The 16,772-nt window shown below is 42.9% G+C and overlaps 1 protein-coding gene across 1 annotated transcript in view; it reads right to left on the bottom strand.

Moving 5' to 3' along the window:
* Positions 1-16,130, bottom strand: part of TNIP3 (TNFAIP3 interacting protein 3) — an 82,919-nt gene extending 66,789 nt beyond the window's left edge. The window contains exons 1-2 of the mRNA XM_026847889.1: positions 16,033-16,130; positions 13,346-13,487 (exon numbers count right to left, since the gene is read on the bottom strand). Coding sequence (XP_026703690.1) covers positions 13,346-13,487; positions 16,033-16,130 — 240 coding nt within the window. The remainder of the gene's footprint in view (positions 1-13,345; positions 13,488-16,032) is intronic.
* Positions 16,131-16,772: the final 642 nt, after the last annotated feature.

Genomic DNA, 16,772 nt, shown 5'->3' with positions numbered 1-16,772 from the left:
GGGGGGGGGGGGAAGGCTGGGAGGACTTTCAGAGTCCAAAAGCAGCAGACAGCAAGTTGTCTCATCTAGTGCTGAGTGTGGAGGTAGCTGACACCAGCAGAATGGGGGAGTCTAGATTACAGCCTCTACAGGCTGTAATCTAGACTCTGAAAATTAGGAAGGAAATCCAGAGCTGAAAGGGAGGACCAAGAAAGCATTCAGAAAATACACCTGGATTGCCTGCTTATCTCTGTGGACATGAGGAGGCAGGACCAAAGGCTATGGCAAATTGAAATTTCCAGTGTCTCTGTGCATGCACAGGCACACATAGATTTGAAATGTCACCAAAACTCCAGCATGACAGTGTTGCAGAAGTTACTCCAGACAAAAGAAAGTGATAGACGATTGGTTTCAGAAGACTGCAGCTTAAAGCAACAGGGGCTAAACCAACAGTAATATAGATACGAGGATAATCAGATTTACAGTGAAAGATGGAAATTCAAAGAAATCTTCCATACTCTAAAGAAACATTTTTAAAGCAATTTAATTTTAAATCCATAATGAACATATATACACACAGCCCCCCCCAAAAAAGACCATACCAAACTGTGCTTCTTGATGAACAAATCTTAATATTTGTTACTGGGAACACACAAACTGTTATGGCTTGGGTTTGGGGGTTATTTTGTCTGTACAACTTCATAGATACATAAGTGCTGAATAATATTTTCAGTTTGAGGTTGGTTTTGATCTATTAAACTTCTAAGCTGCTTACTTCTTACTGGAATTGCAATTAATCCCCAATTTAATACACAAAACTAGCAACCACATTGCTTGCTTACCCTACAGCTCCCACAAACCTTTTGCTGCTTTAAACTACAACCTACGCAATGGAACAGGATTATATTTTAGCAATAATACAATTTTATAGTAGGAATCCCCTTCAGTTTGAAGCAAACACCAGCAGTGACTCATTACAAGGCATTTTAAAAAGGGGATTTCCTACTGAAGTAAAACACCAATGAACATTACAGAAAACAAAAATCAGCTAAAATGACAGCAAAGAAGGAGCCTAAGGATCCAGTAGGGAAGCAATATGATTACAGAACAAAGATGATGGCTTTTATTTCAGCTAGAGGTGCACGATCCAAACTGGATTTGTTATTCTAAAACTGAAACTAGAAATGTGAGCCCCTTCACTCTGAAGCCCAGATGAACCAATGCAAGGCTGCTTTATCAGTCAGCAGCAGTTTTGTAGTTTTTGCTTCATCCTAGATTCTGGTAGAGACATAACCATCATAGACATCACCTGCAATATTGTATCTGACACAGAGCTAGGCTTCTATTGCACAAGACAATAGAGAAACATGTTATCAAGCAACAAGCTGCTACCCAATACCTGGGCTCACTCCATGAGTCAGAGCGGAGCAGTCTACTGCTTTCAGTAAGTATGAAGGGCATTTTTGCAATTACTGTTTCTAGTAAAGATAAACTCCCACACACGGTGAAAGCAGGAGGATGGTTACAAACTACGTGGGACGTTTTATATGTAGGCTGCACTAAACAGGGGACGCCTTCTGATGTGAAGACAAATGCCAGCAATTAGGATTTTTAGTAACTGGGTGACTGCCCAGGGCATGAGGTTCTCCCCGAGTGCTGGCACATCAGTATGTTTGCAGTGGAGTGATGTTACTGGGGGGAAGATCAGCAGTCAGAGGATAAATTGAGGGTTGTTCTGCCACAGAACCACAGTGCTGCCTCCACAAGTCACATCATGTGTCTCCTGACTCCTACCATCCAAGAAGTGTAAGAAAATTGCACAGCTTAATATTCCTGCTGTACTCGACCCTCCAACAAAAGATATTACTGCTGACTGAGTATAGTTGTACTTAGATATCATCTTGGAGCTTAGCTACAGAAATTCTACTTCCTCACTACAGAGACACGGGAACAGGAGGCAATACCAGCAAGTCAATCTGTCTTCTGCCTCTGCCATCTACCTGTGCTGTTAGCACAAAACCAAAACACCATGAAATTTAGCAACAATTCAAGTATCTCACTTTCAAATGCCAGACAGAGAAAGAGAGATGTAAGCAGACAGTGCAAATATCTGTTATATAATTAAAAGGAAGCAATACAAGGGCTATCAAACAGCTTCATTTCACCACAGCAGCTGCTGCAGGAGAACTGGCCAACACTTCCACCAAATTGTGTATGAAATCTCAATGGCTATATAAATTATAAGAGGTCAAACTCACCCTTTTGTAAAACTGTTATTTTTTCACAGCAGAGTTTTGTGGATGGCTTTTTAATAGAACAGGTCCTCTGGATTGAGTTCTAGATTCAGATATTAGAGACCCCTTTTTGCTTTTCTCAGGCTTAGATGGCCCAGTGCTTTCATCTAGAGAAAAGACATGGAAACAAAGAAAACTATTAATGGAAACAGGGGCATCAAATAAAGGACTACTCACACAGCCCCACAGGAGCAAAGAGGCCTGGGGTAGTTAAGGAAGGGGAGGGAAGAAAAGGCTGTGTGTTCAGACAAAGTAAAAAAAAAAAAAAAAAAAAAAAAAAAAAAAATCAGTACAGCTATCCCAGAATAAAATCTACAGCATTTTCTAGAAGTCTCCAAATTCTTCCTTCTCAGTCAGTAAAGGACCAAGCTAAATTTACATTCATTATATTTATACACAGGCAGATAAATATTCTGCTGGGCAAGAAAGAAACAGTCAATCTTTTTCAAATCTCTTTTCAGTCTTCTCTTCCAATTTCTCTTCTTCAGGCAATTCATCTTGCTACATCTCCCCTAGTATAGTCTCCTCACCTGTAGGCCCAGCAATAGAGCTGGTGGAAAATTTTCTAAAGACTGGTCTGTTTGAAAATGATAATTCATTAAAACCACAACTCTTCTGCAGAAACCTAGTAATTACAACAGAAGTTTTATTGGGTGCAGAATTAATTTTCTGGTGAAAAGGGGATGGAGAAGGCCATCTAACCACTGGCCTCAGACCAGTCAATATGCACACACTTCGGGCCCTCTAGCTCAGACCACAGCTAGCCTTTCCTTTGCCACTCTTCACACACATGGGACAAGTACTGCAGCCCCCGGCCCCTTGCAGAGAAGTACACCGAGACCAGTGCTTCTGCCTTCAGGGGAGGTGAGGCACAGGAAAACACTGGAACCTGCTGCCCATCCATCTGCCCCCTTTCCAGCCCCCTACGCAGCCAGGTGCTCTCACCTCCTTACCCCAAGCATGAGAAAAGGCAAGTGTTGGAAAGCAACAGCCTCGCTCCGAATTTGTTGCTACCCTTGATGCATTCGTGTCTCAACCAGCTGCTGAACCCCTGCAGAGCAGCACCTGGGGACAGCATCCTCCTCACCTCCATCCCTCCTGCAGCAGTGGTCCAGTCATCCCTCATTCCTCGTTACCTCTGAAAAAAGACCTTTCTTCATGGCAAGGGACAGTAGGACTAGCTTCAATTTCACCAAGTCATCATTTTTCTGCAAAAATATTCCCTGAAGAAGGTCCCAACTATTACTACAATTGTGTTAAATCATGCACTCCAGACAAAGACAACTACTCTTCCCCTGACAAAGTAGAACAGACTTTCTTATGTTGGGCTCTGATCGCATCCATGGCTTAAATGCCTGCCTGCCAGGCAGCATCTCATTTTGCATTCCCCCAGTTGTCTACCTGCTTCTGAGTGCTCATGCAGGATAGCCTCTGCTTGGTCATTCTCCTCCAGTGTTACTGCCTCACTTCTGGAAAACCATTGCAATTGGCTTCAAAGTTCAGCTGAAACCAACCAGCCATACATCCAAAACACAGTTGATTGCAAGCCATTCTGGGATCAGAGCTGCTGAGGTCCATTCCACAGTACTCCTCTCCCGTGGTACCCAACAAAACAGCAGAGCTCATGCCAAGTGAGGGCTTTCTGCCAGCAAAAAGCTCCAGTGTGAAAATTCACATCAAGAGCCCTTTGCAAAGAGATGAGCTGCTGGAGATCAGGCTCTTGCTAGTGTAAGAACTTGCTTCAGCCTCTTTTAGCCTGCTCAGTCTTGCCTGCTCTGTTTTCCCAGCTGGATTCATATTGTTCTGACTAGGGCAAGGCAGCAGGCTGAGATGCCAGATGGGTGACACTGCAACCAGTGCATAACTCTGAGGACAGAAAAGAGATCCATTTCGTAAGTGGTGCTGTACAGACTTCGAATATCCCCAGGCTTTGCACTTTTCAGAAAATGAGAGCAAACAACAGAAAACAGGTCTTCCACACATCTAGCCAAAACAGTTACTCCAGTTCCACTAAACAGGAAAAAAGGTTCCTAAAATCAGTAGGTGGAAATCACCAGAAGGCTCTAAAAAATGCATTCTTGGATAGTGAGATGTTGATTAAAGTTTTTAAAATACTTGATCTTGAACAGAAAAAAAAAATATTGTTTGGGGTTTTTTTCCCCTACCAGTTTTCTTCAGAACAGCAAACCTTTACTAGACAGGACAATGAGTTATGTACTGAGTCCATCTAAATCATGTCAGCTGTAACTAATTCTCATAATTTCTATTTCTGAATGTTTCACTCTAAGGTCAATCTAAATGTATTTTTTTAAAAAAGAGAAAATTTATTTCTAAATAATACTATATGTGTACACATACACAGAGCAAAATGTGTAGCATCTCAAGGAACAGCAAATTCAACGTGAAAAAGAATACATCTGTAAGCTTATATTTAACATGTTTCTGGGAAGCAATTAATTCATATTCATGCCATTCATCAGGCCGTCTCTCAGAAAAAGCTTATCAAACCAGCAAACTGAACTGTCTGAATACCCAGTAGATATACATTCACTAGAAAGAACATGACTGTATGTATTCAACACCTAAATATAAAATATACCATTCACTACAGAAATCAATACAATTTTGCCCCTTTGCATTAGTTACACTAATCACCCCAGTGATGTCATATATTGATTCAAGTGTTAAAAAGGAATTCTGCTATTCTTCAATACCCCTATTGTGCTATTTTTCTCATGCCCTCATTTAGCATCACCAGCAGGCATTTAAAAGTCATTTTTAGTGTGCTTAGCATGTAAAAAAAAAAACAACTGGAGGGATCAACCCTTTAAGAGGTTGACATTCATGTTTGCAGGGTTTGCAGCAGTTTTCAGAGCTGTACTGAAGACAACATTCAAGTTATCCTCAAAGCACCACAAGAAAATAAAATTTGTTATGAATGGTATTTCCTTCACAGAAAATGTTAGCATTTATTAAGGAGATAATATGTAAAAATAAGCTCAGTGACACCATTTCATGTAGGCATTGCACCACTTACATCACTAAGCTTTTCTGTGGTATTAACTATGAGCCAGATATTTGAGTTGGCTGACTTAAAACTCAGTGAATTTTACATAATGAATCTAAGTCTTGTTATACCAAAGAAGAGGCCAACACATTGTGAAGGGAAAAAAAAAAACAAACAACAAACAAACAAAATTTAGTACCAAATTACCCTGAAATAACAGTAGAGAGCAGAAGAATGTTCTCTATATAAAGAAAAGCAAATGAAGTAGAAATTTGGAAGGCATATTCAGCGACACCACAGTATTTCTCTTATTATTTTATTACCATAATTAATCTTAGTCTTTACTAACAGTTATTTTATTTTAAAAAGGTCTTAGAATACATATTTTCTTGTTCTAAGTAGGTATGCCACAGGTACACAGGACTGCTATTTCTGGGGTCCAACAGACTTGGCTCAGCAAAACATTTGTTTTCTCAAATATTAGCCTGCAAAAGAAATAAAAACTCATTTTACCACTGACCTTGTTCTCTCCACTGCTCAGGCTTGCCTCATCAGCTGTGATTTTGAGCACCTCTAAGAACTGTCTCCTCCATCCAGCCCTCTTTTCCTATCCTGCATCTGTCCTGCAGCTACAGCATGGTCCTGAACCCACTGAACTGAGAGGTAAAGTTCACTATTACCCTCACTGGAACAGAAACAAGCATCTAACTGTTCTTTTTTATATCACTCATGTGCCCTGCAGAGAAAAAAAGGTCAACTTTCAACCTACAGCCTTCTTATGGATTTAAGACTACTGCTAGTCCTCAAAACCTAGGAACAACATCAGGGGCACATAGCCAGTGACAATGAAACCGTGATAACTGTGATAGTTGTTATTTTTAAAGCTGCTAAGTTACTAGATTTCACAGCTGAAGAAATTAAAAGGAAATTACTCTTCCTTGGTGCCGTAGGAAATGAAGTTGAAGAAGCATGCCAAAGTGCTTTGAACAGTCAAATATGTCTTCATCTACTTTTTTTTTTTTTTTTTTGTATTTAGTGTTCCACAGAAAAAATAAGCTTCCGTGTCAGTTATAAGAACCTGGTTATTTCAGATGCATTACCTCTATTGTTCATTACTGAGAATTTGTTATTAGAAGATGAGTCTAATTTGAAGTCTTGTTGAATTAGTGGCTGGGTCTGCACTGCAAAGTTGCTTCAAATTACTTTATCCTTTCACCTTGGGGGGGAAGCCTCTGTCAAAAATCAAAAGCCAGAAGGCTATTTATAGAGTTCATCTTTAACTCCTATTTGCTGAAGATCAGTTAAATGTTTTGGTACTTTATTTTGTTCCAGAAAGCACGACTGGGGTCTGATTGTATAACCAAAGAATTCAGTAAAAACATTAATTATTTTCAGCCATTCTATAAAGAGTGATGTACATGCTATCAATCTAAAAATCCCAGAAACATTTCATCTAGTTAAAATCTTAGCAGTCTAACTAAAACAGAAGTTGTTATTATTATTAGTTCACTTATGGTTAATAATACAGTTTAGATTTACATACGCAAACTTCCTAATACCTACTCTTTTATTTCTTCTGGCATTATACTTGCCCTTTCTGTCTCCCTCTGGGTCTTGAAGGCAGCAGCACCAGTCGTCTTCATGCCAAAACACCAGGAGGGTATGGCAGCTTATCAGCAACATCCCAAATTCTTCACTGGGAGAGTTCATCACTGGTGCTGGGGGTCCCTGTGGGTTATGGTTTTTTAACACAGACAGCTCTCATACTCAGCTACCAGTTTAAATTCCAAATTGCAACACAGCCCACCCCAGCCCCAACTAACATAAAGATTACTGTTTGTTAAATGACTACATCTATGTTCTCAGATATTTATATAAATAGTTTTTACAGAGCAAAGCTCAGATAAAAGCTAGCTAAAAGCCAGACAAGGCCTGAGACATGGCATTGTTAGGCCAGTACAATGTCTACAGTCTTTTACTACTAACAGCAAAAGCCCTATTTACCAGGCTACAGAGTCTCCATCCGAACTGCCTCTGTAGCAACAGCAAAATATTTCTTACAAGGTGATGTACCTAGCACACTCATGGAGTAAGTCAACCTGCTAAGTCTGTTGGAAGGCCTGAGTTCAAGATCAGACAATTCAAGAGAGGAGCAAGTTGCTAGATGCCTGTACAGACAAATCAGTGCATAACGAATTGCACAGTCCTGACTAGTACCTGAGGAAATGCAAATCCACTTCTGGACTGGGGGAATAGGCATGAACTTTTTGATCTAAGTAATATTATACATTAAGGAAAGTGGAGAAATCACTTTGATGATGTTTAAGGATGTCTTGAGGAGGTAGGATCTGACTTTAAACTGAACAGGTTAAAGAAAAAAGCAACATGCAAATATTTCAGCTTTTCTTTTCACCCAAAGACAGGTTTGCATGGCTTCTCCCATCATTCTAATTTAAAAGTTATAAAATGAGACTTTATGCTGGAGTTACAAAAGACATCAGTAGAGAATATTAACAACAATGAAATCAATTAAGATTAGGAAAAACAGTCTAACATTTTTTGCTTTTAATGTATAAATTTCTATAGCAATGAAAATCCTAAGAATTGCTAGATTTCTGCTTAGCTGATTTGATTAACTACTTACTCAAATAACCTGCCTTATCAGTTCTGAAATCTCAATTTTAAACCTGAATATCTGGATTATAAATTAGCAATTCTAGAAACTGCATTGAAGGAAAAAACAGTAGTCACCATTCAACCTGACAACAAAAGCATCATCTTTCAGTTCTCTGTTGTCCTTAGTTGCCAGAGAGCATCTTTGATGTTGTGTATTTCATTCTGTCTACTAACTACAAGTTACAAGACAATCCTGAAAAACTATAGATGGGTGAAGAAGTTTAACCATATCCCACGTGGAGTATTTGGGTAACTTTTTGCCCAACAAGCCTTTCAGTTTATTTTTTCCTCAAAAACGAAGTGACAGACGCTTCTGTGAAATATCCCACAAGGTGTCACTAGAGATGCATCAGCCAAAATCCTCAAACCCTGTCCTATCTTTGCTTCCCCTTCTTATGAAGCATATTACAAACAGCTTTGAAAAATGTGAAGAATCACTGTCTTCTGAGCATAAGCGTGCTTTGTGCAGACCTATCCTTCAAGTTGTCGTGCTTTAAGAAGCTAGGCAATAATTTGAAGAGTGAATGATGCCAAGTACGCATATCAATGGGAAATGCAAGTCAACTTTAGGCATCAACTTTTAATGAGCTAGCTCAAAAAATTTTCTATGGGTTTTATGCTTTACATAGTGATCATCAGCAAAAGATGCACTGCCACCTTTTTCAGACTCCTAATATAGAAAGAGGAACAAAATCAATCATCAGCTCTGCCTCAGTTCTATGCTAATACCAGGACAGATGTTTTATCTAATTTTCATCATTCACAGTTTTATACCCATCTTTTACCAATCTCACCTATCCCTGAAAGCTACACAGATGTTCTGCATATATCTGTTATCATCAGATATGATGGCATGATAGTATCCTCATTTACAGTTATTGCATAAAGCCCTTTCTACTGAACACTTCATGAACACAACTGAATTCAAAACTAGCGTTGGATAAAAAAAAAATTACCACCCCTTCCACCTCCCCCCATTATTTCCCTTTCTTGAAAGAAGAAGAAAAAAAAAAAAAAAAATTGAAAACCATCTTAGACACAAAGCTCTCAAGTAGAAATTACATTTCAGTGCCTAATTTCTACTATTCTCTGAAAAATCAATATGATTTCCAGCCTTAGTAGATGACATATTTACTCACAGATGAATAGTGCAGAGGCATATCACTGACCTAGCACTCACCTGCTCCAAGATGACTCAAGTACACCAGGTGTAATGACTTACACAGCTTATTGCCTATCAGCCAGTGCACTGTAATTAATTGCTGTAGAATTCAACTCACCCCACCCCTGTGCTACATGTCAGCTTCCAAAGAGCATCCCACATGATGCAAGCAGCCAAGTCCTGTGTGCCCATGCTGTGATCCACAGGACTAACCTCAGATGATTCATTTTTAGCTTTTAGGGACTGTCCTTTATTTGTGTGATGGAATCCTTTAAATGATCGCTTTCTCCTTATTTCATTTTTCACAAGAAGCAGGAAGGCCAAGTAAATCCATCAAATCTTTTCTAAAGCACTAGAAGGCAATGTAACTGCTAAGGAACCTTGTCCTCACCACACAATCCAGCCTGGACAAAGAGACTCTTTAAGTATGAAACCACATAGGAGAGTTTTGGCCATTTTGTCATCACAATACCACATTAAATCACACACCTAAAATAAGAATGAGGGCTGTGGATTCATGCTCCAGGCTTAAGCCTACTAAGTATTGTATTCTGTCTGTACAGATCCTGAAATAAAAGATTGTGCCAGGAAAATGTCTCTAAAAGGTCATATCTGAACAGCCGATTTTGCTCTCTAAAGAGACTCATACAGCTTATAGCAATGGTTGAGCAATTCTGTGCGAGGAAGAGCTTGAAGAAACAGCAGAAGGTCTTCATGGCATATCTAGAAGTTTCTGGGTAGAAAACTTACCAAAGCTTCCCAGAAACATCATGCTCAGAAATAAAGACTGGGGGGAGCGTGTTGGGGGGAAGTGATCAAGTGACTGTGTGGGTGCTTAGCTGCTGGCCACCCACAAAAAGCTAACAATTATATGACAGAACTAGGAGATTTACATGCTGCTGAATAAAAGATTGGGACGAAAGCTAGAAGGAGGACAGACCCTCCCAGAGCTTCCCATGACGATTTCTGAGACTGAAGAGACTTTCCAGATAGGAGGAAAGAGTTCAGGCCAGCTGAAAAAAGACTTCTGGGCACTCCTGAGGGGAGGCTGCTCACTCGCTATGGGCAGTTCCACTCCAAGGAACCGACGTGCTGGCTGACACCAAGTCCCATGCATATGACCAAAGGAAAGAAATAAATAAATCTAGATTTATGCATAGCCTTTGAATTCAAATAATTTTAAATGCCATTAGAAATTTTACATAGAAATGACCTCTGCTGCTAGTAGAAAAAAAAATCCCCAAATTTAAAATGTCCCCACTTAACTTGGGAATATAGCTTTAACTAGCTTATATATGGGAAATACAAGGGCTTTGTGTGCCATCTTTCTTATAGGCCAAATACTGGCTTTATGGGACAAAAAGTTTAGGATATATAATATACATACACACACATTACTATAATATAGAGGCTATTTAATAAAAAGTACAGCACATATATCAAGTCTATTTACCCAGTACACTGTTAATATAAAATGTAACTGTAGTCTTAGGTGGAGTTGAAGTGTTTTCTCTGATTCATACATTACAGCCATGATAGCAGTAGTAACAGCCTATAACATGTCCAAATACAATCACTAAGAGGCAGTTATTTTACACTTCCTAGAATAAACAACTAAGTTACTCTGCACAGATGAGTAAAAATAAGACTATTTAGCATAAGGCTTCATGTATTTGAGCTACTGAGAAACTACCTCTGTGTAAGAGTCATCTGCCACACATAAATGAACCACATGCCAATAACTGCAGCACAGCTTCTAGAAACAAAGGCTCTCTCTAGGAGCATTTGTGACCTCAAATATATTAAAAACCAGGAAGTACTAAGATTGGTACTGCAAAAGCAGTGGAATCAAACCAGCATGGCCCATAGCCATTGACTGGAACCAGCAGCTGAGATATATCATTGCTTTCCAAGAACATCTGACCCAAGATAAACCAGTAGGACTAAAGTTTCCTTTACTGATGGATGTGTTTTGGATTCTCTTTATAGGTGATGAATGAATTAATGGCTTTCTCGATACTTTTCTCTTTCATCTCAAAACTGCATTAAATTTACTTTGGGGAGGAAAATACCACATGCTAAGAAAAGTAACATTTCCTTAATATGTTCCTTTAAAAAAACACCTCAAACCCCAGTGTTTTTCATGTGATTATCAACTATTTCCATTCCAAACAGCTGATTCTTGTAAACTCAGCAAGTTCCTTTGCCTCTTCAGGTTACTCTGCAAACAAAGAAAACAAACCACTTTTGTAGCTTTGTCCTTCTGTGCTCCTCCCCCCTCATCAGTAAAGTAGTTTTATTCCACTTCAGACTTTATAAACATACATCAACAACTCTTATCATTTCAGGAGCATGGTGTAAATTATGACAAAGACTTCCCACTTTTTCTCATGGTTTGCAATACCTTGGATCGCCATGATTCTTATCGTCCATTTACACTTTTAACCGGGTCAAATAATAATTTGTTCATTTGCCCCAGTATTTGTGGAGTTTTAACTTGCAAGACATGATCACATTTTACAGCTGATCTTGACAAACTGTTGTTTGTTTCCCTACACAAAAGTATTTTTTGCTTTTTTAATTTTAATAGCAATGCTCCCCCAATCCCTTTGAGAATTTAGAGGCCTCTTTTGGTCATAACATATTTTAATGAAAATCTGTGGAGACTAATAAAAACAGATCAATTTTTGAGACCCTTTACGTTTGTAAGTTCACCATTGCAGAACTAAGATTTTTTCCGATTGCTAAAAAATAACTCATTATTACACACACACACACACATTTCCCCTTTGGCTTTCCCCACTATATAACCAGATCTGGGAAGCAGGATGTCAACAGCTATGGGCCTTTTAGTACACCCCAGGGAGTTTCAAAATGAGTTGTCTGAAGGATTTGAGAGAGCCCATCTATTCACTAATTTATGTTTCAAGTACAAAATTTCAAAAACAAGACTGACAGACCTAAGTGTGATATTTGTTTTGATAAACAGAAGTTTTCCAAAGCAGAGGGGATGACATTCAGATGTTCTTCTCAGAAAGGAAAATCTAAAATATCTCAGGTAAGACTTGAAAAAAACCCAATGAAACAAATTTCTATTATTTGTACTGGTGATCCTTGGTCACATATCAGATCTAACACCTTAGCTCAGTTTATCACAATAAAACAGAATCCGTCACAGAGTCACAGTCACACAGTCACAGGGTGATGGCCTCTGTGACTCTCTGACGGGCTCTTTGACTATGACGGACTCTGTGAGGGGCTCTGTCTGTGACAGAGTCTAGGACTCTGTGATGGTCTCTGTGATGGACTGAACTCTGTGACTCAGTCACAAAGTCCATCACAGAAGCCGGGTCACAGAGTCACGGAGATGATGATGGAGACCGTGATGGAGTCCTAGACTCCATCAGAGAGTCCGTCACAGAGCCCATCACAGAGTCACAGTCACAGGGTCACAGTCAAAGACGCCGAGCCACAGACGCACAGAGACCGTCACAAAGTCCGTCAAAGAGCCCATCACAGAGCCCTAGACTCCATCATAGAGTCACAGAGGCCATCACAGGGTGATGTCTCTGTGACGGGCTCTGTGATTCTGTGACTGACTGACTCTGTGACAGCCTCCATCTGTGACAGAGTCTAGGACTCTGTGACAGAGTCTAGGACTAACTGTATGATGGTCTCTGTGACTCTGTGACTACGTCACAGAGCCCATAACAGGGGCCGAGACACAGAGTCACAGAGACCATCATGGAGTCCTAGACTCCATCACAGAGGCAGTCACAGACAGCTTGACTCCGCCACAAAGTCCGTTACAGCATCACACTCAGAGCCCTAGATTCCATCACAGAGCCCTAGATTCCATCACAGAGAGCTTGACTCCATCACAGAGAGCTTGACTCCATCACAAAGTCCACCACAGCGTCACAGTCACAGAGCCCTAGATTCCGTCACAGAGAGCTTGACGCCATCACCAAGTCAGTCATAGAGCCCGAGTCACAGAGGCTGACGCAGTCACAGAACCAGAGTCCATCACAGAATCACCGTCACAGAGTCCTTAGTCCGTCACAGAGGCCATCACAGAGGCACCGTCACAGAGGCTGACAGAGTCACAAAGCCAGAGCCACAGAGCCCTAGACTCCGTCACAGCACCCTTGAGTCTGTCACAGAATCCGTCACAGACAGCTTGACTCCGTCACAAAGTCCATCACAGTGTCACAGTCACAGCATCACCGTCACAGAGCCCATCACAGAGAGCTTCAACTCCGTCACCAAGTCAGTCACAGAGCCCGAGTCACAGAGGCCGACACAGATCCCATCAGAGTCAGAGTCACAGAGCCAGAGTCTGTCACACAGTCCATCACAGTCCCACAGTCTGTCACAGAGACCCTCACAGAGTCTCAGAGTCAGTCACATTCACAGAGTCAGAGTCACAGAGGCTGTCAGAGTCAGTCTGTCACAGAGGCCGACAGTGTCCGTCACAGACTCCCACAGTCTGTCACAGAGACCGTCACAGAAGCCGTCAGAGTCACAGTAACAGAGTCTGTCACAGAGCCTGACTCAGAGAGCTTGACTCCATCACAAAGTCCGACACACAGTCACTGTCACAAAGTCACCATCAGAGAATCCCACAGTCCATCACAGAGTCTGTCACAGAGGCCCTCACAGAGTCACTGTCATGGAGTTGCCATCACAGAGGCTCCATCAGAGTCACAGAGTCCCACAGTCTGTCACAAAGGCTGTCACAGGGTGATGTCTCTGTGACTCTGTGATGGGCTCTGTGATTCTGTGACTCTGTGACTGAATCTGTGATGGCCTCTCTCTGTGATGGAGTCTAGGACTCTGTGACAGAGTCTAGGACTGACTCTGGGATGGTCTCTGTGACAATGTGACTGTGACTCTGTGAACATGACTCTGTGACTGTGACTCAGTCACAGAGGCCATGTCACAGAGGCTGTCATGAAGTCCTAGACTCCATCACAGAATCACTGTCACAGAAGACGTTACAGAGAGCTTGACTCCATCACAAAGTCAGTCACAGAGACCAAGTCACAGAGTCCTATAGTCCGTCACAGAGGCCAACACAGAGGCACCGTCACAGAGGCCAACAGTCACAGAGCCCTAGACTCCGTCACAGAGCGACAGAGTCACAGAGGCCATCACAGGGTGACGGTCTCTGTGACTCTGTGATGGGCTCTGTAATTCTGTGACTCTGTGCTGGACTCTGTAACGGTGACTCTGACACACTCTGTGACAGGCTCTGTGATGGGCTCTGTCTGTGACAGCCTCTGTCGGTGACGGAGTCTAGGACTCTGTGATGGTCTTTGTGACTCTGTGACTGTCACACAGTCCATCACAGAGCCCGTAACAGAGGCTGAGATACAGAGTCACGGAGACCGTCACGGAGTCCTAGACTCCATCACAGAGTACATCACAGAGAGCTTGACTCCATCACAGAGAGCTTGACTCCATCACAGAGAGCTTGACTCCATCACAGAGTACATCACAGAGTCACAGTCACAGACACACAGAGACCGTCACAGAGTCCATCACAAAGCCCATCACAGAGCCCATCACAGAGCCCTAGACCATCACAGAGACCGAGTCACAGAGGCCAACACCATGTCCGTCAGAGTCACAGAGCCATGGAGTCTGTCCAGTCCCACAGTCCGTCACAGAGACCCTCACAGAGTCTGAGTCACAGAGACCTTGACTCTGGCACAGTCAGAGTCCAAGTCACAAAGCCCGAGTCACAGAGGCCTAGACTCAGTCACAGAGCCACAAAGACAGAGTCACAGAGGCTGTCACAGGGTGACGGTCTCTGTGACTCTGTGACAGGCTCTGTGATTCTGTGACTGTGCTGGACTCTACAATGGTGACTCTGACGCACTCTGTGACAGGCTCTGTGATGGGCTCTGTCTGTGACAGCCTCTTTTTGTGACAGAGTTCAGGACTCTGTGAGGAAGTCTGTGACTGACTCTGCGATAGTCTCTGTGACTGTGACTCTGTGACTCCATCACAGAGCCTGTCACAGAGGCCAAGTCACAGAGTCATAGACACTATCACGGAGTCCTAGACTCCATCACAGAGTACATCACAGAGGGTTTGACTCTGTCACAAAGTCCATCACAGCGTCACAGTCACAGTATCACAGTCACAGCGTCACAGTCACAGATCCCTACACTCTGTCACAGAGTCCATCACAGAGAGCTTGACTCCATCAGAAAGTCAACACAGAGACCAAGTCATAGAGGCCGACACAGTCACAGAGCCACACAGTTCATCACAGTCGCTGTCACAGAGTCCTATAGTCCGTCACAGAGGCCAACACAGAGGCACCGTCACAGAGGCTGAGAGAGTCACAGAGCCCAAGACTCCGTCACAGAGCGACAGTCACAGAGGCCGTCACAGGGTGATGGTCTCTGTGACTCTATGACGGGCTCTGTGATTCTGTGACTCTGTGCTGGAGTCTGTAACAGTGACTCTGACACACTCTGTGACGGGCTCTGTCTGTGACAGCCTCTATCAGTGACGGAGTCTAGGACTCTGTGATGTTCTCTGTGACTGTGACTCCATCACAAAGTCTGTCACAGAGCCCATAACAGAGGCTGAGACACAGTCATGGAGACCATCACGGAGTCCTAGACTCCATCACAGAGCCCGTCACAGAGAGCCTGACTCCATCACAAAGTCCGTCAGAGAGTCACAGTCACAGACACTGAGTCACAGACACCAAGTCACAGATGCACAGAGTCTATCAGAGAGCCCATCACAGATCCCTGGACTCCATCACAGAGCCCAACACAGTCACAAAGGTGGACACAGAGTCCGTCAGAGTCAGCGTCACAGAGCCACAGAGTCTGTCACAGAGTCCCAACAGTCCGTCACAGAGGCACTCTGTGAGTCTGGGACGGACTCACTCTGTGACAGACTCTGACTGTGATGGTCTCTTGGACCCTGGGACAGACTCATAGATAGACTCTGGCTCGCAGCGTCTGTCCCAGCGCCACAGAACCATCGAGGTTGAAAAAGACCTTGAAGATCATCCAGTCCAACCATTAACCCAACACTGACAGCTCCATACTACACCAGATCCCTCAGCGCTATGTCGACCTGACTCTTAAACACCTCCAGGGATGGCGACCCCACCACCTCCCTGGGCAGCACATTCCAACGCCCAACAACCCCCTCTGGAAATAAATGCTTCCTAATAGCCAGGCTAAACCGTCACTGGCGCAACTTGAGGCCATTCCCTCTTGTCCTATCACTTGTTACTTGGTTGAAGAGACTCATCCCCAGGTCTCTGCACCCTCCTTTCAGGGAGCTGTAGAGGGCGATGAGGTCTCCCCTCAGCCTCCTCTTCTCCAGACTAAACCCCCCCAGTTCCCTCAGCCGCTCCCCGTACGACCTGTGCTCCAGACCCTGCACCAGCTCCGTTGCCCTTCTCTGGACACGCTCGAGTCATTCAATGTCCTTTTTGTAGTGAGGGGCCCAAAACTGAACACAGGAATCGAGGGGTGGCCTCACCAGTGCCGAGTACAGGGGTCAGATCCCTTCCCTGTCCCTGCTGGCCACGCTATTGCTGACACAAGCCAGGATGCCACTGGCCTTCTTGGCCCCCTGGGCACACTGCTGGCTCCTGTTCAGCCGGCTGTCAATC

This window comes from Athene cunicularia (genome assembly GCF_003259725.1).
Source record: "Athene cunicularia isolate RWA chromosome 4 unlocalized genomic scaffold, athCun1 chr4_part2, whole genome shotgun sequence".
NCBI classification, from domain to species: domain Eukaryota; kingdom Metazoa; phylum Chordata; class Aves; order Strigiformes; family Strigidae; genus Athene; species Athene cunicularia.
Note: the sequence above shows the minus strand (reverse complement) of the source record. Positions and strands in the feature narration are given on the sequence as shown.